Genomic DNA, 23,655 nt, shown 5'->3' with positions numbered 1-23,655 from the left:
TTTATTCTATCCTCATTCGATGAAACAAGGCAGTCCCCATTCAAAGAAGAAACAGAGGAGAGTCCTGTTATTCAAAGAAAAGAAAGAAGAAAGGGAAACAGAGCATGCTCTGTTTCCAAAAAGAATAGAAAAAAAAGAATAGAAAAAAAAAGAAAAGAAAAAAAGGGAGTTTTCTTTTATGATTATGGAGGGCTGATTTCTTAGGGAGGGAGATGGAGGAACCTTTGATGTATTACTCTTTGAAGTAAACTCTAAACTTTTGCCTTGAATGAATTATATTTACTGATATGTTTTTGATCCATGCATAGTTATTTCGTAGATAGCTCTTTAATAGATTATGATTATTGATATATGGATTGCTTTAGTATTTGATTCGTCGTAGACGTAGAAAGCACGACGAATGCTTAAAAATTGAGTTCATATGTTCATGAAACATATACCATGATTAGATCTATCCTACCATTCATTTTTAATCAAGAACCATAGAGTTTATTTCTTGGATGCAATATCGTCAAGGGAGATTCCAGATCCCTACCATCTTTATTTTATTAAACTTTGTTTATTGCTATATTGTTCTCCGATTTTAATTTCTGAAAATCAAAACATAATTTTAATCCACAAATTTATTAAATTAATTAATCTAAAATTATATTAAATAATCTCATATACATTTCGTTCCTTGAAGATTCGACCTCGGACTTCCGAGAATTTACTACTTGTACGATTCTCCTGCACTTGGGAGAACTATTTTATTTTTGCATCAGATGCAAAAGCCTGTGACAGATCGTCAAGTGTTAGAACAAGCTCTCCAATCTGCATCACAAAATGCTTACAAGTGTAGCTCAAAATTTGAAGGAAAAAACAAGCCTTGCACTGGTGTGCCCTTTAGATATCTTAAGACATGAAAAACTGCATCAAGATGTGGTTGCTTGGGAGAGTCTAGAAACAAACTTAAGACTTGTGCACAATAAGTCAGATCAGGTCTTGTTATAGTAAGATAAAGTAATCTCCCTACAAGCCTTCTGTAGATTGAAGGATCAGGAATGGGATCTCCTTCATATTTGCTAAGTTACAAATTTTGTGCCATTGGACATTTTGCAGCTTTTGCACCAAGATATCCAACATTATTCAATACCTCTAAAGCATATTTTCATTGAGAAATAGAGATTCTTTTGGAGCTTCTAGCCACTTCAAGACTAAGAAAATACTAGAGAACTCTTAGATCCTTAAGTTTAAATTGCAGATCTAGAGTTTTCTTGAATTGATTGATGTAAGATATGTCATTACTAGCAATGATTATATCATCAACCATTTTCTTATACTAATATAGCTGTGTAAGAGCAACCATTTTTCCTTGTGAACAGAGTGTAATCAGCATTAGATTGAATGAAATCATGAGAAATAATGAAAGATGACAACTTTTCAAACCATTGTCTTGAAGTCTTCTTCAAACCATGGATGGATTTATTTAAGCGGCATACTAACCTTTCCCCTTTCTCCCCCTGTATCTCATTGGTTGTGTCATATAGACTTCCTCATGTAAATCACCATGTAAAAATGCATTATTTACATCAAGTTGATATGAGAACCAACTATTTTAAGGAGTCTTAATTGTCACTAATTTTACAACTAGAAAAAAAGTATCATGATAATCCAACCCAGCTTGTTGTGTATACCCCTTAGCAACAAGTCTTGCTTTCTTGCTTTCTTCAGCTCCATCTGATTTAAATTTCTGCTTGTAAATCCACTTACAGTCTACTGCTTGTTTTTGTTTCAGCAGTGTGGTAATGGTCCATGTGTTATTACCAACAAGGGCTTTGATTTCAGCATTCATGGCAGCATACCATTCAGGTAATTTGGCTGCTTCAGCATAGGTCTTTGGCTCAGTGAAATATGAGATAGATAAGGCAAAGACTCGGTGAGATGGAGAATGGTGCTTTTGAAAAACTGTTCTCCCAAGTGCAGGAGAATCGCACAAGCAGTATAACTCGGGAGTCCGAGGTCGATTCCTCAGGGAACGAAATATGGATTATTAGCGTAATTTCAGATTTAATTAATACAATAAACTTGTGGATTAAGATGATGTTTTGCAAATAGAAAATAAATCAATAAGTAGAGAATCGAAGTTAGGATAGATTAAGATGGTGCAGGGATCCAGAATCTCCTTTGATAATATCAAATTCATGCGATAAATTCTATGATTCTTTTGTTTTTTTTTTTTTAAGAATTATAAGCAGAAAATTTAATTATGGAGTATGTTCTTGATAACATGAATTCTTTTGTTAAGCATTCAACGTGCCTTATAACGTCAACGATGAATCAAATAATCGAGGAAGACATGTATCAATAAGCATAAATCATAAAAGAATTTTCAACATATAAGAATCATGGCATAATCAAAAGATAAATCGTATAAAGCAAAGGATTAGAATTTACATCATGAATTTGGTATACCAAATGATCTCCCTTCACCCATCACCTAGGATATCAGCCCTCCATCTTCCTCTCTCTTTCTCACTCTTTTTTTTTTTTTTTAATAACAGAAACAGGGCATCCCCTGTTTCTTTCTATTTTTTTCTCTTTTTCTTACTACTGCAGCAGCCCGGCTCCTCTCTGTTTTTTTTTTTTTCCAAATGAGAGCTCCCCCTCTTGTTCTTCCTCCACCCCTTCTTATAGATTGCCGGAGCATGGAGTGGAGGGGAAGCGGGTGCAGGATCTCGGGAGGTAGATCCGTGAACGTTGGAGGTCGCCACGGGATTGACGGGAGGAAGCTGTGGAGGTGATTGCGGGCGGAGGCGGACGGCCGGGCGGTGATCGCGGGCTCGCGGGAGCTGTGGACGTCCGGGAGATGATCGTGAACCGCTGTGGAGGAGGCGGATGCTTGGGAGGACTGATGCGGAGCTGGAAGGAGGAAGCTGGGAGGCGCGTGATCTCTTCCGGACGGCCGCTGGGATTGTGCACGGGAGCTGGTCACGGGCTGCTGGGAGGCATGGATGAAGTCGGGATGCGCTTCAACCGTGGAAATGGAAAACGTCCGGATGCTGGGGAGTGATCGCGGGAGGAGGTCACGAAAGAGGTGGAGGGCTGCTGGGAAGCTTCACGGGCGCTGGGATACGGGGTCGCAAGCGGAAGGAGGAAGCTGGGAAGCGCCTTAAACGGGCGGAAGATGAGGGCCTTGATCGCGGGATCTGGATGAGGGTTGCGGGAGATCAAATCACAGATCCATTGCGGGCTTTTGGATCCTCCCGGATGATGAAATTAGACTCTTAGTGGATCCATCTTGTGCTGCCTCCGGATGGCTGCCATGTGTCCCTCGGGTGCAAGTGTGCTTGACCAGGTTCAATTCTATTCCAGTGTAATCAGGCTTGAAGTCAACCAAATGCACATTTAAACTCTGATTTACGATAATCTGTGCCAAATAAAATATAAAATTAATGCAGCCCTTTTATCATTATTTGTTAGCAATAAAATTAATTTAAGCAACGTGTATAACGCACTTTTGTGCTCTCATCATACCCCCCAACTAGCTTATTGCTAGTCTCTAGTAATTAACGAGCAAACAATAATGAGAACACAAAAGATGTGGTCTAACCTATGACTTTTTATTGAAGCTAAAGACACAAAACTAAGATACGTACCCACTTTCGTAGGGCATCACGATTGCACTTAGCATGTGCAATAAGCCGTTAAACCCCTAGGTTACCCTAGTGGACGAGTGTTGTCTCGTGAGGGTTTTCAGGGATGTTACCCACAAACATCATGAATGATATGACATGCGGTCCTAAATTCTAAGCTAATACCCATGTAATTAATATATATTTTCAAGCATGGCAACTATCAAAGCAAGGGGAAATATGAAAGTGTAGTGTGCATAAAATAATATGACTTTCTCAGAGTACTAATACCTCCACCACAACATGGTACCGCTTGAATTTTAGGTGTACTACTCAAGTTCACAAGTGTTTACTACAGTTTATTAGGGCCTGATCCATTAAATTTTCGGAATATCTCATGTTGTCTAAAATTGTCAAGAATGGTTCGCATAAAAAGAAGGAGCTATCAATCCCAACTAAATATCCAAACTACACAGAGTTCTAAGTTAATGGAGTCAAACCAACCATTACCACATGTCACTGGGTTCAGTCCAACCAACCTTATTCATGCTTATTTTTATTTTTAAACAAATATGACGATTACAATAGTCCAACCCCCTTAGGCTCTAGTAAGATCCATGTAACGAGTTTTCGGCCAATGACTCCTGATCCAGTTGGCTCAAGGCATTAGGTGAAACACCCCTCGGGCTTAATTACTCGAACCAGACTACGCCACGAGGTCAGGCTTGTCATCTTTTTTTTTTTTTTTGCGATAAAAAGAGGAGGTAAACTGAACCATATAACGTGACTGCATCGTGACTATAGGTCAACCAAGGTCGGAACATAAGGCACTTAGGTGATCTAGCCAGGGTATTCAACCTCTATCTTTATGTGAAAACCAAATCATGAACCTTATAGTACGGACAAGGATACTCGTACTTCTTTTACAGATACGGCTTAATAAAAATGCATTAAACAAATATGAACTCCTGAAGCCTTCCTATAATCATTAAGTACATGTGCGGGGATCTAATAATAGGTCTCTGATCAATCATAATATGCATGTGTTCCTTGCCGTAATAGTTGCACAAACTCAATATGAACATACATGTGCATTTGCTTAGAAAAGAAAGTAAAAGAATAAATTAAATGCAAAAGCATTTTTTTTTTTTTTTGCAAAATATTTTCCTCCCCCCAACTTAGACATTGCATTGTCCTCAATGTAATAGATTAAGAAAACTATATATGAGAGACAGTAGAGAAAATAATATTGGAGAGAAGAGGAATACCTTGAGCTGTTGATATCTAGAAAATAAGACCTACAAAATAAGAAGAAAAATAGAAATAAAAAAAAATTTAATTCTAAATAATATATACATACCTTTGCCATCATGCTTTAGTCATAAGAAGGCTCCCCTAAGAAAAAGGAGTCCTCTTCATCTGAAAAATTCTTAAGAAAAGGTTTTAACCTGTGTCCATTTATCTTAAAAATTCTACCATCCCGTGGATTCTCAATCTCTATCGCCCCATGTGAAAAAACAGTTTTTACAATGAAAGGACCTGTCCACCTTGATCGTAACTTACCAGGAAACAGATGTAAGCGGGAGTCGTATAAAAGTACTTTTTGCAAAGGTTCAAAAGTTTTTTTCAAAATTGATTTATCATGTAAGATCTTCATTCGTTCTTTACAAATCTTAGCATTATCATAAGCATCTCTGCGAATCTCGTTAAGCTCGTTTAATTGCAATTTTCTAGCTAGACCGGCATCTTGTAAATCAAAATTCAATTTTCTAATTGCCCAATACGATTTATGTTCTATTTCTACGGGCAAATGACACGCTTTTCCGTAGACTAGCCGGTAGGAAGACATGCCAAGAATGGTTTTGTATGCAGTACGGTAAGCCCATAATGCATCTGATAGTTTCAAGGACCAATCCTTTCGTGATGGGTTCACCGTTTTCTCTAAAATACGCTTGATCTCTCGATTGGCTAACTTTACCTGGCCACTGGTTTGCGGATGATATGGGGTAGCAATTCTATGGGTGACACCATATTTTTTCAATAAGGTTTCGAAAGGCTTATTACAAAAGTGTTTTCCACCGTCACTAATTATGATTTTAGGCATCCCAAATTGTGAAAAAATATTTTCTTTTAAAAACTTCAGAACGGGTTTGTGATCATTGGTCTTACAAGCAACAGCTTCTACCCATTTGGACACATATTCGACACCGACTAAAATGTACTCATATCCAAAAGATGGTGGGAATGGGCCCATAAAATCGATGCCCCAACAATCGAAAATTTCGATAATAGTAAAGGGTTGAAGAGGCATCATTTGCCTACGAGTTAGACTTCCAATACGTTGACATGGATCACATGTCCTGCAGAACTCGTGGGCATCTTTGAACATAGTGGGCCAATAGAAACCACATTGCAAAACTTTTGCAACAGTTTTCTTAGAGGCAAAGTGTCCACCGCAAGCATCAGTGTGGCAGAAAGAAAGTACGCTTTGTATATCACGATCCGGTATGCATCGTCTAAAGATTTGATCATTGCAATATTTAAACAAATAGGGTTCGTCATAGTAATAATTCTTTACTTCGCGCAAGAAAATTTTTCTATCTGTCGACCCCCAATGCTCCGGCATCCGGCTTGTAACAAGAAAATTTACAATATCTGCATACCATGGTATACTAGAAAGTGCAAACAACTGCTCTTCAGGGAATGAGTCCTTGATGGAAAACTGTGGCACTGAATCATGAAAAACTAATCGTGATAAATGGTCAGCAGCCACATTCTCTACTCCTTTTTTTATCTTTAATAGTGATGTCAAATTCTTGGAGTAGAAGTATCCATCGTATTAAGCGTGATTTGGCCTTTTTCTTATCCAACAAATATTTTAGTGCCGCATGGTCCGTGAAGATAACAATAGGAGCACCAAGGATATAAGAGCGAAATTTATCTAAGGCAAATACTACTGCAAGCAATTTCTTCTCGGTGGTGGTGTAATTCATTTGAGCATCGTTTAAGGTTTTTGCTTGCATAGTAAATGACATATGGCTTATTATCCTTGCGTTGTCCTAGGACAGCTCCTATTGCATAGTCGCTAGCGTCGCACATAATCTCAAAAGGTAATGACCAATCGGGTGGTCGCACGATGGGTGCAGTGCTAAGCATAGCTTCAACTTTTCGAATGCCTCCTGACAGGTTTCAGTCCAATTGAACGGTGTATCAAGGGATAGGAGGTTACATAATGGTCGAGCTATGACACTAAAGTCCTTGATGAACCTCCTATAAAATCCGGCGTGACCCAAGAATGATCTAACATCTCTAACCGTCTTGGGTGCAGGTAGCTTAGCAATTAAATCAGTCTTAGCTCTATCTACTTCCATGCCCTTCGATGAAACAATATGTCTTAAGACAATTCCCTTTGGCACCATCAAGTGGCATTTCTCCCAATTCAGTATCAAATTCTTTTCCATACATCGAGCTAAGACAGCTTGTAAATGTGACAGGCAATCATCAAATGTGTCGCCAAAAACGGAGAAGTCGTCCATGAACACTTCCAAAAATTTCTCGTTCATGTCTTCAAAGATGCTGAGCATGCATCTTTGGAATGTTGCAGGTGCATTACACAACCCGAATGGCATTCGTCGGAAAGCAAATGTGCCAAAAGGACAAGTGAAGGTAGTCTTCTCTTGATCTTCTGGTGAAATTTCAATTTGATAATATCCCGAATAGCCATCGAGAAAACAATAGAAATCATGCCCTGCAACTCTCTCCAACACTTGGTCTAGGAAGGGTAGAGGAAAGTGATCCTTTCGTGTGACCAAATTCAGCTTTCGGTAGTCAACACACATGCGCCAACTCGTCGGGACACGAGTTGGAACTAGTTCACCTTGTTCATTTTCTACTACCGTCAAACCCGATTTCTTAGGAACGACTTGAGTAGGGCTTACCCACTTGCTGTCAGAAATTGGGTAAATAATACCCACGTCAAGCAACTTGAGGACTTCTGCCTTAACCACATCTCTCATTGTAGGATTTAACCTTCGTTGCATTTGCCTTGTGGTTTTGGCATTGTCCTCCAAATATATCTGGTGCGTGCAAATTAAGGGGCTAATTTCCTTCAAATCGGCAATAGACCATCCTAAGGCTCCTTTATGATTCTTTAAAACATCAATTAATTTTCTTTCTTGGGTATGATCAAGTCCAGACGAGATGATTACAGAAAAAGTATCTTCGGGTCCAAGAAAAGCATACTTAAGTTCCTTTGGTAAGGGTTTCAATTCGAGCTTGGGTGCTTGCTCATGGGATGGTTCTATTTTCACCTCTCGAGGCGACAATCTCTCAAATTCTCCTTCTTTTGGTCTCCACCCATTGACCATCTTGATATCTAGATTATCCACAATAGGTGTGACTGACAAATTATCACCATTGGTTCCATTAGGACACCAATCAATTAAGCTATCATTGAATGGGTCGTTAATTTCTTTAGCTAACAAATAATCTTCTGTGATGGTTTCAACCCAATCAACCTCCTTACTCTCTTCGGGATCATTGGGTTGTTTGCACACATTAAAAATGTTCAATTCTAAGGTCATGTTACCAAAAGAAAGCTTCATGACGCCATTCCTACAATTAATCAATGCATTAGAAGTTGCAAGGAATGGACGTCCTAAAATGACCGGAATCTGAGACTGTGAGTTCGAAGCCGGATGTGTGTCCAATACAATAAAATCGACAGAAAAGTAGAACTTATCTACCTAGACTAATACATCCTCGATAATCCCCCTTGGAATTTTAACTGACCTGTCAGCTAATTGCAAAGTGACGGAGGTTGGCTTCAACTCACCTAAACCAAGTTGCTCATATACAGAATATGGCAACAAATTCACACTCGCCCCTAAATCTAACAATGCTCGCTCTATCCTAAAGTTGCCTATGATGCATGAGATGGTTGGGCAACCTGGATCTTTATATTTAGGAAGAATGTTGTGCTGCAATATAGCACTCACATTTTCAGTTAAAAATGCCTTCTTCTTAACATTTAATCGGCGTTTGACAGTACACAAGTTCTTCAAAAATTTGGCATATGAGGGTACTTGTTTGATTGCATCAAGAAGACGTATGTTGATCATTACTTGTTTAAAAAGCTCAAGAATTTCAGAATTAGGTTCGAGCTTTTGCAACGGCTTTAACCGTTGTGGAAAAGGTGGAGAAAAAGGACATTCAACTTTCTTAGTAGAAGTTGGGACCTCAACTTCTTCTTTATCCCTTTCATCGACTTTGGGAGCATCAGAATTAGAAGTGACTTGCGGTCTCAATTGGACGGTTTGATCAATGACTTTCCCATTACGCAAAGTCATGATGCTCTTTGCATGCTCTGTATGCGAACTAGAAGGAGCCGTATTATTACTACCGTGCATTTGTGGGTTAGGTTGGGGTTGAGCTGGAAGCTTACCCTTCTCTTGGGTACTTAGGACGGTAGTCAACATTGACAATTGGTTCCTTATGTCTTCAAAATTTCGAGTATTTTGAGCATTGATATTAGCTTGACCTTGTAGAAAAGTTTGTATGGATTGCAAGGTATCCTCGATATTTGGCTTTTGAGAGGGTGGTGATGCAAAAGTAGGATGTGCAGGTGAAGGAGCTGAATGGTGTGACTGTTGAGGATGATCATTTCTCCACCTAAAGTTTGGATGATTCTTCCAACCAGGGTTATAGGTATTCGAGTATGGATCGTTATAAGGCTTTTGGTAGGAGTTCATAGCATTTGCTTGATCGTGCAAGACTTCTTTGAATGCCGGTATGGTGGGACAATCTGTAGTAGTATGACCCGACATATCGCAGATACCACAACATTCGTTTCTAAGCTCTATAGTCTTGACAGGCTCAACCTTCCTAAGCTCAATTTCTTCTACCTTCCTAGTGAGGGCTGCCATTTTAGCGTGAAGATCATCCTCAATTCTGAGGTTGTAAAGGCTTCCCTGTACAGAGCTAGTAGGCTTAGGCAAAGACTTGTTGTTTCTATCCCCGTTATCCCAAAGTTGGGCAGTCTCAGCAAGGGAATCCAAATACTCCCATGCCTCATCAGGTTGTTTTTCTAAGAATCTACCATTGCACATGGTCTCTACAAACTGTTTCAACTGTGGAGATAAACCTTCATAAAAGAAGCTAATGGTTCTCCAAGTTTCGAACCCGTGATGAGGGCATGAGAGAAGAAGGTCTTTAAATCTTTTCCAACATTCATAAAATGTTTCATTATCTTTTTGTTGGAAATTGCTGATATGTCTTTTCAAAAAGTTGGTCCTTTGTGTGGGGAAGAACTTCTTTAAAAATTCTCTCTGCATATCTTGCCAATTTCTTATTGATCTAGGTCGCAAAGAGTTTAGCCATGTTTTGGCCTTATCCTTTAGAGAGAAAGGAAACAATGTCAACTTGAGGACATCCTCGATGACATTTGGCACTCTAAATGTAATGCTCAATTCTTCAAAATCCTTTAAATGAAGATACGGACTTTCGGACTCTAACCCATGAAACTTGGGCAGCAATTGGATTATCCCTGGTTTGATGTCAAAATGTCCTACATTATCAGAAAAAATTATGCATGAAGGCTGACTAGTCCTAGCCGGTTGTAGGTATTGTCTTAGAGTCATAACATGGGGTTCTCGTTCTCGATTGTGGTGACTCCCCGCATCTTCATTTAAATCAGCCATCTCACAAGGTGTGAGATATTGCGAAGAAATTTCAGGGGTATGTCCTAAGGGATGATCTAAAGTTGTACGACTTAATCGACCGGTGTCGTCCCTATTCCACTTTAGCATGCAAAATATTTCCCTCTTTTTTTTAAAAAAAATATAAGTACCAACTAAAGATATCCTAAAACGACACCTTAATTCAAAAATCTATTCTCAATCAATCATGCAACAAAACATTACACCTCAATTTCTAATGTTTTTCTTAAATTTCTAGACAGCTCCTAACTGGTTTGAAGAGGACACCTAAGCCTCCAATCCGGTCTAATGAACCTAGTTGACCAGGTAAGCTCCCAGGTAAGTGGAGGGGTCACGATGCATTCGCAAAGGTCCCACTTAAAACCCACTTGCCTCGAACAGATGAACTGTCTCCCTTATAGGGACAAAGCTTACCTAGACATCAACTAAGCCACAGAGCGAAATTGGTGCAACTTTCGGTGGTCTTCGTCCTATTGAGCTCGAATGTCCTTAGGGGCCAACGTCTAGTTGATTTTAGTTAAGCTTGGGACATTTATGCACTGGGGTGATTTTTGGGCTAAGGACGAGTGATGAAATCCCGACCTTATCTTTTTAAATAGGTTCAGCCCTTAGAATATTTTATGTTGATGCCTTACACTATATGCAACAATCAAGAGATTTTTTTTTTTTAAATATTTTATGGCATGACATTAAATTTCATTGAATAGGTGATCAAGCAAATTATTTCTTTCTTTTTTTTTAAATTTTATGAGTTGAAGTCTGAAATTTGAAATTTGAATTCTAAAATTTGAAATTTAAAATTTTAGGTTTTCCCTCTTTTTTTTAATTAAATAATCACCCTTGATCTTTTCTTAAAGTTTTTTTTTTTCAAAAGAAAAATACTAACTACTAAAGTAAAAATTAAATCTAAATTTATACTAATAACTCAGCCGTTCCCCGGCAACGACGCCAAAAACTTGGTGCTTTTGAAAAACTGTTCTCCCAAGTGCAGGAGAATCGAACAAGCAGTATAACTCGGGAGTCCGAGGTCGATTCCTCAGGAAACGAAATATGGATTATTAGCGTAATTTCAGATTTAATTAATACAATAAACTTGTGGATTAAGATGATGTTTTGCAAATAGAAAATAAATCAATAAGTAGAGAATCAAAGTTAGGATAGATTAAGATGGTGCAGGGATCCAGAATCTCCTTTGATAATATCAAATTCATGCGATAAATTCTATGATTCTTTTGTTTTTTTTTTAAGAATTATAAGCAGAAAATTTAATTATGGAGTATGTTCTTGATAACATGAATTCTTTTGTTAAGCATTCAACGTGCCTTATAACGTCAACGATGAATCAAATAATCGAGGAAGACATGTATCAATAAGCATAAATCATAAAAGAATTTTCAACATATAAGAATCATGGCATAATCAAAAGATAAATCGCATAAAGCAAAGGATTAAAATTTACATCATGAATTTGGTATACCAAATGATCTCCCTTCACCCATCACCTAGGATATCAGCCCTCCATCTTCCTCTCTCTTTCTCACTCTTTTTTTTTTTTTTAATAACAGAAACAGGGCATCCCCTGTTTCTTTCTATTTTTTTCTCTTTTTCTTACTACTGCAGCAGCCCGGCTCCTCTCTGTTTTTTTTTTCCGAATGAGAGCTCCCCCTCTTGTTCTTCCTCCACCCCTTCTTATAGATTGCTGGAGCATGGAGTGGAGGGGAAGCGGGTGCAGGATCTCGGGAGGTAGATCCGTGAACGTTGGAGGTCGCCACGGGATTGACGGGAGGAAGCTGTGGAGGTGATTGCGGGCGGAGGCGGACGGCCGGGCGGTGATCGCGGGCTCGCGGGAGCTGTGGAGGTCCGGGAGATGATCGTGAACCGCTGTGGAGGAGGCGGATGCTTGGGAGGACTGATGCGGAGCTGGAAGGAGGAAACTGGGAGGCGCGTGATCTCTTCCGAACGGCCGCTGGGATTGTGCACGGGAGCTGGTCATGGGCTGCTGGGAGGCGTGGATGAAGTCGGGATGCGCTTCAACCGTGGAAATGGAAAACGTCCGGATGCTGGGGAGTGATCGCGGGAGGAGGTCACGGAAGAGGTGGAGGGCTGCTGGGAAGCTTCACGGGCGCTGGGATACGGGGTCGCAAGCGGAAGGAGGAAGCTGGGAAGTGCCTTAAACGGGCGGAAGATGAGGGCCTTGATCGCGGGATCTGGATGAGGGTTGCGGGAGATCAAATCGCAGATCCATTGCGGGCTTTTGGATCCTCCCGGATGATGAAATTAGACCCTTAGTGGATCCATCTTGTGCTGCCTCCGGATGGCTGCCATGTGTCCCTCGGGTGCAAGTGTGCTTGACCAGGTTCAATTCTATTCCAGTGTAATCAGGCTTGAAGTCAACCAAATGCACATTTAAACTCTGATTTACGATAATCTGTGCCAAATAAAATATAAAATTAATGCAACCCTTTTATCATTATTTGTTAGCAATAAAATTAATTTAAGCAACGTGTATAACGCACTTTTGTGCTCTCATCAAAGAAATCTTTGCATAGCCCAAAAAGTTTGAAATATCATGGAGCTTATCTTGCTTTGCACAAAAATCTCAATACCAGAAAACACACATATAGTGACGGAGATTTTTGTCACTATATCGTGTTTCCTGTTACTAATACGGTATTTGTGACCGGAGCTCCCGTCATTGAATTGGTTACAACGTCACTAAATTCTCGGTGACGGCAGCGATTCCCGTCACTAAACGTCGTGACAGACCCGCCGTCACTAAGCCGTTACAAATCCAAAAATTAAATATTTAAGAAATTACATATTTTTCGTCACTAACGAGTCCCTGAGTTAGTGACGAAGATAACTTGGTCACTGATTTGTCACAGAATTCGGTCACAATTTTGGTCATTGATCTGTCACAACCTGCAGTGATAGATTTAGTCGTCACAGACATGGTCACAAATTTTGTCACTAAATTTATCATTAATCCTGTCACTGACCTAGTGACAAGGTTACCGTTACTAATTTGTCACAACTCACTGAGCAAAATCAATTTTTAGTAACCAAAATCCTATCACTAAGTTTGTGGCTGCTCGTCACAATACTTGGTAAACAATTCATTTTCCAAATATGGTCACTAATCACATTCCAATAACCTGGTACATTTGGTACATTGATTGGCTAATAATAATAATAATAATATCAGTAATAGCAAAGGTATTTAACATTACGCAAAAGTCATTTAACATGTCATTCAAAATAGGCATCAACATGCCTAAATCCATCAAAATCAAAGTCCAAAAGTATGTCATAGAGATCAACAGAGATTTCATTCCTCCTACGAATGCAAACACCTATCATCTAAAGCAAAAGCAATCATAATGAAGCATGATCAGCAGAACCAGAATCACAATTACTTCCCTGATCTGCATGCCTTGGTCCAAAGCCAATCTCTTCTCTCATCTTTTGAAGAACCTCATCTTGCCATTTTTTCTTTTCGTGCTCAAGAATACCTAGAAGGTCTTCACGCATGTACAGCTCTAGAGCTTGACTTGTAAAGGTGGAAGAGGGTGATGATTGCCCAATAATTCCAGTAAGATCCTTCAGGGGACTAAAGCTATAGACATGGCTATGAGTTGGGACACCAGTTGCATCAAACCACAAGTCAGAATCATGTGGTGGAGCATCTGAGGTGGAGGCATCACCATATTTTTTGGAGTATTCAGCCGAATACTTTGCCTGCCAGTTGATTTGAAAGAAGAGAAAAACATTATGGTGGATCAAACAAGAGATAAACATGAGCTAGCTCAATAATATTTATGAATTATAAAAAAAATTATACTTACTATGACAGCTTCATTTCTCTTATCCACATATCCTTCCATGCCTTGCTTTGTCTTATGCGTCCGATTAAAAGATTCAACAATTGTTGGCTCCCTACCGAGCTTTATTTTCTACAAAAGAGAAAAGAAAAAAATCATTAACATATAATGGGCTGATTTGAGATGATTGAACAATAATATGAAAATTATTATAGAAATCTAATTGAATAAAGATGTGTATCAGTCATTTGTCATGATTGACAAATGCGCTTGATTCTCCATAGTGTTTAGAGATGCTACCATTCTTCATGGTGTTTCTATTTTTTTTGTTGGCTTCTGATTTCTTCTTCCATTCTGAAAAAATCCAAATGTCAATTAGCTTATTCCAATTTTCTCTAGAGATCCAATTAGAGGGTTTATCACGGGCTCTATTTAAATCTCCTTTTGATTCCAGAAGCTTTTGGCTTTTGACCCTTCCTAATGAGGTTGTCAATCGTCACTGACAATGCTTGTTCCAAACTTGATGCACACGATGCAATTAACCTGGAAGAATTGTGTGTATCTCCTAATAATATATAGGTCGCAAGCAATCAGACTTACTAATTGGCAAGTGTAATAAGGGCAAAAGTTAATGATAAGAATTATAAATTAATTACATCACCTCAAACTTGTTCCATATTCCAACTTTAGCATGTGCAGGGACTTCCCTCCATGACAACCAAGGACCATTGAAAAATTGGCGCATGATAGCAACAGCTTTGTGGCTGACCTCATAATCAAGAAACCTGCAATTTAAAAAATATTCATTAGAAAATAAACTAAATACTTTAAATGCAACAAACACATAAACAAGTTAGTGATGGAAGAAGGTGATATTTTCATACATTCCTCTTGTGCACCTAACAATCACTTTTCCATTTGTATCAATAGGGGCTTTAAGGATTGGCTCTCGGCCATTGTTCTATCTTGGATCAGCCCCAAGTTCATCATTCATCTGATCCTCATTCATTACATCCTCATAATTTTGCACTGCACCATTAATCTATATCCACCTCTTCATCCATGTCCTCATCAGGGATGTAGTCATCATCATCGCGACATTCCTCGACACGCTCAGGCAACCTAAGAGGTTGAGGAGGAACTTGAGTAGTAGCCCGAGATTGATTAGCAGCCAGTACTAAAGCTGCTTTTCCATTATCTGTTGGTTTTTCTTTTCTCTTGGCCATAGCTGCACAACAATAAAAAGTTATAGTTATTTTCCAATATGAATGTCAACAAATTCAATCAAAGTAAAGAGCAATCAGTGGACCTGCTGCTTTCCCTTTGCTCTTTTCCATGTCTGCACAATTATATTTATAAGTCTAAAATTAGTTATATTAGCATTCATAAATATGTATGTTGTATTTTAATCTTCCTCAGCCTCATGCTCCTCTTCCTCGGTTTGTTCATCTTCAAAATCTTCTTCTTCATCCTCAAAGTCATCTTCCATTTGGTTAGCTGTCAACTCAATTTCTGCTGCATCAATTTCTTCTGCATCTCTATTAACACCAATCAAAATGTCTGGATCATCAAGCTCATCTGTCATCGAGATTGGGTTAGGAATCCTGTGGTTCTCTTCTTGATAAAAATCAAGAAAATTTACTTCTGCCCTACTAGGAGAGAATCTACCTCTAGCTTTCGTCTTAATTACTGCCCACCACAATCTTCGATTCTTCTTCTTACCTGGGTAACCAGTGTAGAACATCTGATCTAATTGTTGAATGATTGATTGAGGGTTCGAAGCATTTGAAGCTAAGTTACAATGATACTTTTGAAGATAAGTAGGAGGATGCCTAGCTCGAGAAGAACTTCTAAGTGGTAAAGCAGGAATGGAGAGGTTTGTCTCAGAAAAAGATGTTTCAGCAGTTGTATCAACAAAATTCTGTGGCACATCAGAATTCTATGGCACAATAGCTGTAGCAGTGGGATTGGGTGGCACAGCAACTGCATCAATGGATTTGGTATTGTTTTAAGAGAAACTAGCATCATGTGAAGTAGTAGATGATGGAAGGAAAAGAGTATCATGGTACTGAAATTCAGATTGCTGCGTATCATGATACGAGACTGAATAATTGTTCGAAGTGTGTTGAAAAGAAAAATTGTGTTCATAGAAGACAACATCCGTAGAAATGAAAGTGGATTTAGACTGAATGTCATAGAGTTTGTAAGCCTTCATACCATGGGGATAACCAATGAAGATATATTGCCTAGCCCTTGGATCAAATTTTGACCTATTCCTTTTTAAAGTAGAAACATAACATAGACAACCAAAGACTCTTAAGTGAGAATAGGATGGTTTTGAAAAGAATAACACTTCATAAGAAGATTTGTTAGAGAATTTGGGAGTAGGTATCCTATTAATAAGATACACAGTAGTAAGAACACATTCTTCCCAAAAATTCAAAGAAAGGTTAGCTTGAAATCTTAATGCTCTAGCAACATTAAGGCTGTGTTGATGTTTCCTCTCTACCACTCCATTTTGCTAAGGTGTATCAACACGACTAAACTGATGTAATATTCCTTTCGATGCATAAAATTCTCTCATACCAAACTCTAATCCGTTGTCTGATCTAAGTAATGTTATTTTGGTAGAAAATTGGGTTTCAACAAAGAATTAAAAGGTTTGAATAATTTTCTAAGTTTGAGATTTAGAATGCATCAAATAAACCCAAGTTGCTATACTATAATCATCTACAACGGTAAGAAAATATTTAGAACCATCAATTGAGGGTGTAGAGAAAGGCCCCCAAATATCACAATGAACTAATTCAAGAATGGAATTAGAGCAATGTTCATAATTGGAAAAATGCAGCCTATGTTGTTTTGCAAGTGAACAAATGCCACAAGGCTTCTCTTTGCTTTCTTTGTCAACATGTATTTCAGGTACAAGTTTATTGAGTAAACTAAGCCTAGGAAGAAATGGATGACCTAGTGTACAATGCCATAAATCAAAAACAGAAACATAAACAGGGACTGCAGCTGAATGCACAAAAACAGGATGTGCAGTAGAATTCGAATGGACAACAGAATAGGGTGAGTAATCAATTGAACCTTTGTTTAATTGAAGATGATAAAGACCATCTTTAAGCTTCCCCACTCCAATCATCATCCAAGTAACCAGGTTCTGTATGAAGCAAGCATTTGAAAGGAAGATTAGGCAACAATGATAAGCATTTACAAGCTTGCTTGCTCAAATTAAGTTGAAAGAGAAGCAGGGTACACAAAGCACATTGGTTAAGGTTAGTTTTTCTGAAACTTTGATTGTCCCTATATGTGTCACAGGGACTGATCACCATTGGGCAACTAAACGATGGTATTAACCTTTGTTGGAGTTTCAAAAAATTGGAAATTGGAATATACAATATAATCCGTTGCTCCTGTATCAATAAACCATGCAAACTGAGATCGTTTTCGATTAGAAGTGCTCAAAAGACTAATTAATGTGGTTACCTGCAAATGCAGAGGTTGATGGCATTTGAGGATTATTACTTTCCATCCTCAATTTTCCAACTTGATTTGCAGATGGCATAGTTGGTGGCATACTTGCAGCAGAATTGGTTGTGTAAGATTGCAACTGCAGCTTCAGCATGGAAAGAATCCTTTGGCATTGTTCTGGAGTGATTGTGAGATTAGAAAAGTCTTGCACAAGATCTGGTGCAGACGTACTAGAGATCTGGTTGACTGTGGGAATTGTTTCTTTGCTCTTTGTGAAGCTAAAATCAGGTGTAAAACCATGAAGGCAATAATATTTATCCCTTGTATGTCCTGGTTTACCACAGTGGTTGCATATAGGCCCATTTTTCTAAGCATTTGGCCTACATTACTCTGTCTTTGAATGGCTCTTGAAGGTTGATGGGGAAAAGGATAATTGAATGCAGTCAAATTGTGGAAAAAATGATTGCCAAGAGGTTTTGAATCAAAGGTAGACTTACTGGTGAAAGCAGCAACTGTAACTTCAGAGTTTTGAGTCGTAGCAGCCACCTCTCGTTGCCTTTCCTCTTGAAGCACAAGTGCAAACACTTTATTGATTGGTCGTAAATGATCCATGAGCAAGATCCATCCACAAATGCTTGAGTATGAATCGTCCAATCCCATCAAGAACTGCATAACTTGCTCCTCGGATTGATACTCACTTTGTCGAGGTCTGAAGTTCCCTAGCTCTTTCCAAAGCCCCTTCAACCTTGTGAAATATGAGATCATGGAACCATTGCTCTGAGAAATGGACGAGATGGTTTTCTGTAGCTGATAGATCTTGGGGCCATTACTTTGGCTAAACCTTTCCTTTAGATCAATCCAGATTTGCCTAGCAGATTTCATGTAGATCACACTAGTGCTCATTTTCTTTGGAATGGAGTTCAAGATTCAAGCGGAAACTAGCATATTGCATCGCCTCCAAGCAGCATGTTGTGGATGATTTTTTGGGGGTTGAACTATGCTACCGTCGATGAAACCTTCTTTGTTCTTGACACTTAAGGCCATCGTCATTGATCGGCTCCAAGTAGAATAGTTTTCTTCATTCAAGATTAATGAAATGAGTTGTAAACCTATGTTGTCGCCATGATGCAGGAAATAGGGGCTTGTTGGGTCTTCCATCATGTTCTGAATTGGAGAAGAAACATAATCACCTATGGCATTGGCAGAACTTGCAGCAGTGTTGGTTGAAGACACCATGATGGAAGCGCCTTACATCTCTGATACCATGAAGAGTTTTAGACGATGAAAAGAAAAAGAAGAAGATTTGGAACGGGAAAGAAAGTAAAGTAGAATTGAACAATTCCAATGATGAAAAGAGATGAAGTTCAGATAAGGGAAAAATGAAATGAATGAAAGAATGAGCAAGCAGCTCTCTTTGTTATCTTTCTATTGATAAACTCAATTCATATTTATACATAAACCTGTAGTTGCTTAACTGAATAACAGAAGAGTTAACTAACTAAATAACTGATTAACTGACTTAACTAGATACAATTGGCTTAACTAGATATAGTTGAACATCTGAAACTGGATTAACCATATGCAGTTGAATGCCTGAATATTAACATTTTCTGTGTGCAAAGTTGCTATCCAAAAGGAAGTTGCTGGTATTGGGGGATGGGAGGACAAAAGCCAAAAGGGACAAGTTTTTTCAACGAATGTGCCCACATTTATTTAGACGCCATGACGTGATTACTGTACCTGAAATGGCTCAGTGTTTAATTGATCAGATTCAGGTCAATTAAAAACCAGCTAAAGAAAGTTCGTTGAGTTTTGTCAGGGACAATCTCAATAAATAAACAATTTTATTAGGTTTAGAGAGAGAGAGAGAGGGATCCCGGGGAGAGGTTTATTAGGTTCTGATAAAGCATCTCAATAGCTAAAGAAGCTCTATAGGTTCTAGCCAGAAGGGAGGATATAATGAAAAGCTACTTTGCTTAAGGCGATCTAATTGAAACCTTACATAACCACCAAGAGCCATATCATACAATAATCGATTGACTTTGTAACTGTAATATGTCGCTCCTAATTAAGGTCATTTTAAACGCTGTAATACTAGTTAAAGAGCATAAATGTGTTAAATTAAATTAAATATTTTAATTTTTTTTGAAAACCATGCCGCATTTAATCCCCATTTTTCTTTTTCCAATTTGTTTCCTTCCGCGTTCGGCCAGTGTCTGCACGACCGCATGCGGTTTGCGCGATTAGACTGGGTCAACAGGCTTTTTCTTCTTTTTTTGGCCAGATTCTGCTTTTTTTGGGCCGCGTCTGCTTTTTTTGATGCGCTTGTTACTTTTTTTGGATGGCCCACGAGTCTATATAAAGAATTTTAAGGATAATTTTAAATGGACGAAAAATTTCTCTTCTCTTTCTATTGTGATGGAAATTTTTAATGGTTATCGCTCGAAATAAGAGGGTACAACTACAAACAACTTTACCACTCAGTGGGTAATTAATACTTATACAATTATCCAGTTAAACAGCAGCCTGCCATTGTACCCCTATATGTTTAGCGGAAACTGTTACCCAGATAGTCTCATGCTTCTCCCATGTTATTATGCGCATCAGTCTCCAAGGCAACTGTTATCAAGGCCTCCACCAGTACTCTGCCTATATATATTGATCCAAATTTGTGAAACACACTTAGCAAAAGTAGAGCCAATGAACTCCTTTAGAAGAAACCCAACTTAATATATCTGAGAGCCAAGGGGGCCCAAACCTACTAAAAACCCAATTTAATAGCATTGAAGAAAACAAAACAGTTAGCCTAGACTAACCCGATACAGAGGGAAATAAAACGAAAGCATACAGATTTTAAGACATTATGCTTGTTTGAAGCTCACCGAGATATCAACTTCCTTTTAGAATTATCCACTGCTTTTTACCGGGAAGGCAAGCCATGGAATTCAACTTATAATTGCAGACAAGATAATTTATCCGGTTTACAAATAAACTATGACACAACAAGTTCCGTTTCTTGTCTTCCGCACTTTCAAGTGAATTGCTAGCTATTGACCCGCCAATAGATTATAATCTGTTTAAACCTTAATACCTCCATACCAGCACATGATGCTTGAAACAATCATATTATTTATCATAAAAATAAAAGAATTCTCCTACTTAGATTGATAAATCTAAAGAAAATTGCTATTTTCTCAATTCAAAGAGGAGAAATGCATTTGGATGTAATGCTAATTCAAAAAGATCTAGCTCTAACGGTATTGATACAAAAGGGAGTATTGATTATTGAATCGATTCGTTTATCTATAAAAAAGGATGACAAATTTATTATATATCAAATACTAGGTATTTCATTGATTGATAAAATTAAGCACCAAACTAACAGAAAATGCAGAAAAACATATGTTGATAAGAAAACTTATAAATCCGTTGTAAGACATGGAGACAAAAATAATTATGACTTCTTTGTTCTTTAATGAAAAGAATTGGTCAATAAGAGACAACAAAAAAAAATGAAAAGAATTGTTCTAAAAGAGACAACAAAGAAAAAAAGAAGAAGAAGAAGAAGAGGGGGGATACAATATCCTCCAGCATACTTTCAATTCTAAAAAGATGCACACCGGCTTGGTAGAGCTTGTGGCTTGTTTGACTCGCCCTAAATGTTAGATAGGCCAAGCCAACTTATTCTTCAGCTAGGCTAAGCTTGTGTAGGCTAACTGCAATAATAGTGAAATTGTTACTTGAATTATTTTCCTTAGAATTTTTAATTGATTTCAAAATTTCAACAGATTAGTGTAAATCAACCCAACTGACCTTGCCATAACAAAACTACGTCCCAGAATGCGTCAAACAAACAGTGTTTTCCCATCATGTCCTTTGGATAGCATTATTTATTGCCACGAAAACACAAAGAAATTCATGCAACATTTGCAAAGTAACTATATTTACTTAAAAATAAAAATGATAAAAGATACAATTAGTCCCTATAGTAACGAATATACTAGTTCTATTGATGAAGCATGCATATCCTTCTAGCACAAATATTGAGAGGAAACCACAATTGAATATAACCAGTATACTGTAACTGAAAAGTCAAAAACATCTCAATAATAAGTTCTAGACAAACCATAATCAAGAGGTACCTCGTTGGGGACCATATGGATGTGGTTTTATATTCAATAGAGGTACCTCGTTGGTTTTATATTCAATTGAATATAAGTTGTCCATGTGGTTTTATAGACCTAAACTTATTTTGTCCTGATTTAGTACAACTAGAACTGAGAAAGATAGTACCTTGGTTTCTAAAGATTTAGTACACAAGCATGTTTCTTCACTTGCATGTTAACCATCAAACGATACAACTTAGTTTTTTTTTTTTTTTTTTTGAAGTGAGGCACTTCCTTCATTACAAATATTATTAAAGGAAACAGTGGTTACAAAGATGCTAAGTACCATGGGAAATGGAAAGAGTCACTCCTGGTGCTTGCTGATTGCGAGGAAAGAGAGTCAAAAGAAACAAATTGAAGTACCCTAGTGTGACATTAAAACGATATTGGTTACATTGCCCATGCAAAATCGTAGGGTTTGCATGGGATCGCCTCTCTACATATCATCGCTTCACAGCCTTGGCCCCCGGTTCTTGCATGGGTCGTAGTTTCAGCGGTCGCTAATGCCGTGTTGATATGAGAGGCCAGTAGGATTGTTCGAAGAAGACGAGGGGGAGCATTTGTGGATGGTAATCAGTCGTGCAGTGCTTGGTGCGACCAGAGATTCTTAGCCGTCTTCCGGATTATACTGTTTTTGAAAGCCTCGGTCCAATCCTGGAATAAGAATTATGCCTTCTTTAGCCACTTCCCTGCTCACCAGTGCTCCAAACCTGAATGTCCGGTTATTGGGTTCTTTCCAGAGGCACCATAAGCCAACACAAAGGAGAGCGTCAGTTGCTAGGGAGGTTGTGTTGCGCGACATACCTCCTCTCCAATCATGCCAAAGTTCAAACAAGTTATCTAGGAGCTAGGGACCATCCCGACCCAGAAGAAGGAGGTGCCAGAAGTTTTTAGAGAAATCACATTCTAACATGAGATGGTCCAAGTTTTCTGGTTGCGAGGAGCACAATGGGTAGAGGGGGCAGCCTAGAACACCTCGTTTAGCCATGTTGTCAGCAGTAAGAACTTTGTTATGATAGCAGAGCCAATTAAAGACCTTGACCTTCTCTGGGATTGGTAGTCTGCAAATAATAGAGCCGAAGTGGGACTTGATCCCCCCATGCAGGAGGAAGGAGTAGCATCATTTAACAGTGTAGTTTCGAGATGAATGCCATCTCCAACATCTATTGTCATTGCCATCAGAGAGCCGGATGTTGTCGAGGCAAGATCTCAGAGAGTTTAGCTCTCTGCTTGCTGCTGAGGATAGTGGCCACCTGAATTTAGAAGACCAATTTTGAGATGCCATAAACTCGGCCACTGAATCAAATAGATTATTAGCTAGTATGTATAAGGTGGGGAACTTGACTGTAAGTGAATGATGATCAGCCTAGTGGTCGTGCCAAACGTAAGTTTGTTGACCGTCTCTAATCACAGAGAAGGAGAATTGCTGGAATAATTGGAGAAGATTACTTATGCTCTTCCAGAATGGAGAACCGTGAGAAGCCCGGTGGGTGGATAGTGCACCAGGCGATTTTCCATTGAAATGTAGCTTCTGAACCAGTACTCGCCATGGACGGTCGGGTTTATTGAAGAACTTGAACCACCATTTGAGGAGCAAGGCCTTGTTAGCAAGGTGAAGATTAATTACGCCAAAGCCTCCCAAAGCTTTCGACCTGCAAACCTAGGGCTAACTCGCAAGATATTTAACACTTCCTTCCAATTTAGGATTACCCCAGAGAAAAGCTCGGCAGAGTTTATCAATCTTACGAATAATGCCTCCTGGAATAGAAAGAACCGACATCAAGTACAGTGGAATGGCTCTTAAGACGGAATTGATGAGAGTAAGACAACCAGCAATAGATAAAGTCTTCCTCTTCCATCCATC

General features: G+C 38.6%; 1 protein-coding gene and 1 non-coding gene across 2 annotated transcripts; one reads left to right on the top strand and one right to left on the bottom strand.

Moving 5' to 3' along the window:
• Nucleotides 1–744: 744 nt before the first annotated feature.
• LOC120111403 lies at nt 745–15,488 on the bottom strand. The gene is made up of 14 exons (XM_039128455.1): nt 15,461–15,488; nt 15,204–15,379; nt 15,036–15,112; nt 14,813–14,936; nt 14,176–14,283; nt 13,843–14,068; nt 13,167–13,252; nt 9,521–9,733; nt 8,449–9,394; nt 7,786–8,271; nt 7,080–7,338; nt 6,455–6,509; nt 5,506–6,075; nt 745–813 (listed from the first exon to the last, which is right to left on the bottom strand). The coding sequence occupies exons 1-14, from the start codon at nt 15,486–15,488 to the stop codon at nt 745–747; spliced, it is 3,423 nt and encodes a 1,140-aa protein (XP_038984383.1).
• Nucleotides 9,792–9,900, top strand: LOC120111438. The gene has a single exon (XR_005512624.1). It is a non-coding gene; the product is annotated as a small nucleolar RNA R71 (small nucleolar RNA).
• Nucleotides 15,489–23,655: the final 8,167 nt, after the last annotated feature.

The sequence above is a fragment of the Phoenix dactylifera genome, chromosome 7 (genome assembly GCF_009389715.1).
Source record: "Phoenix dactylifera cultivar Barhee BC4 chromosome 7, palm_55x_up_171113_PBpolish2nd_filt_p, whole genome shotgun sequence".
NCBI classification, from domain to species: domain Eukaryota; kingdom Viridiplantae; phylum Streptophyta; class Magnoliopsida; order Arecales; family Arecaceae; genus Phoenix; species Phoenix dactylifera.
Note: the sequence above shows the minus strand (reverse complement) of the source record. Positions and strands in the feature narration are given on the sequence as shown.

Bases quoted from the DNA above. Each gene is read 5' to 3' on its own strand.
- LOC120111403 (XM_039128455.1), bottom strand. From the start codon at position 15,488: ATGGAAAAGAGCAAAGGGAAAGCAGCAG. The intron at 13,253-13,842 runs GTATTCTTGAGC...CTATCACTGCAG, and splicing joins CATGCGTGAAGACCTTCTAG to GTTGTGACAGATCAATGACC. The intron at 9,395-9,520 runs AAGGTAGAAGAA...ATACCGGCATTC, and splicing joins AAATGGCAGCCCTCACTAGG to AAAGAAGTCTTGCACGATCA.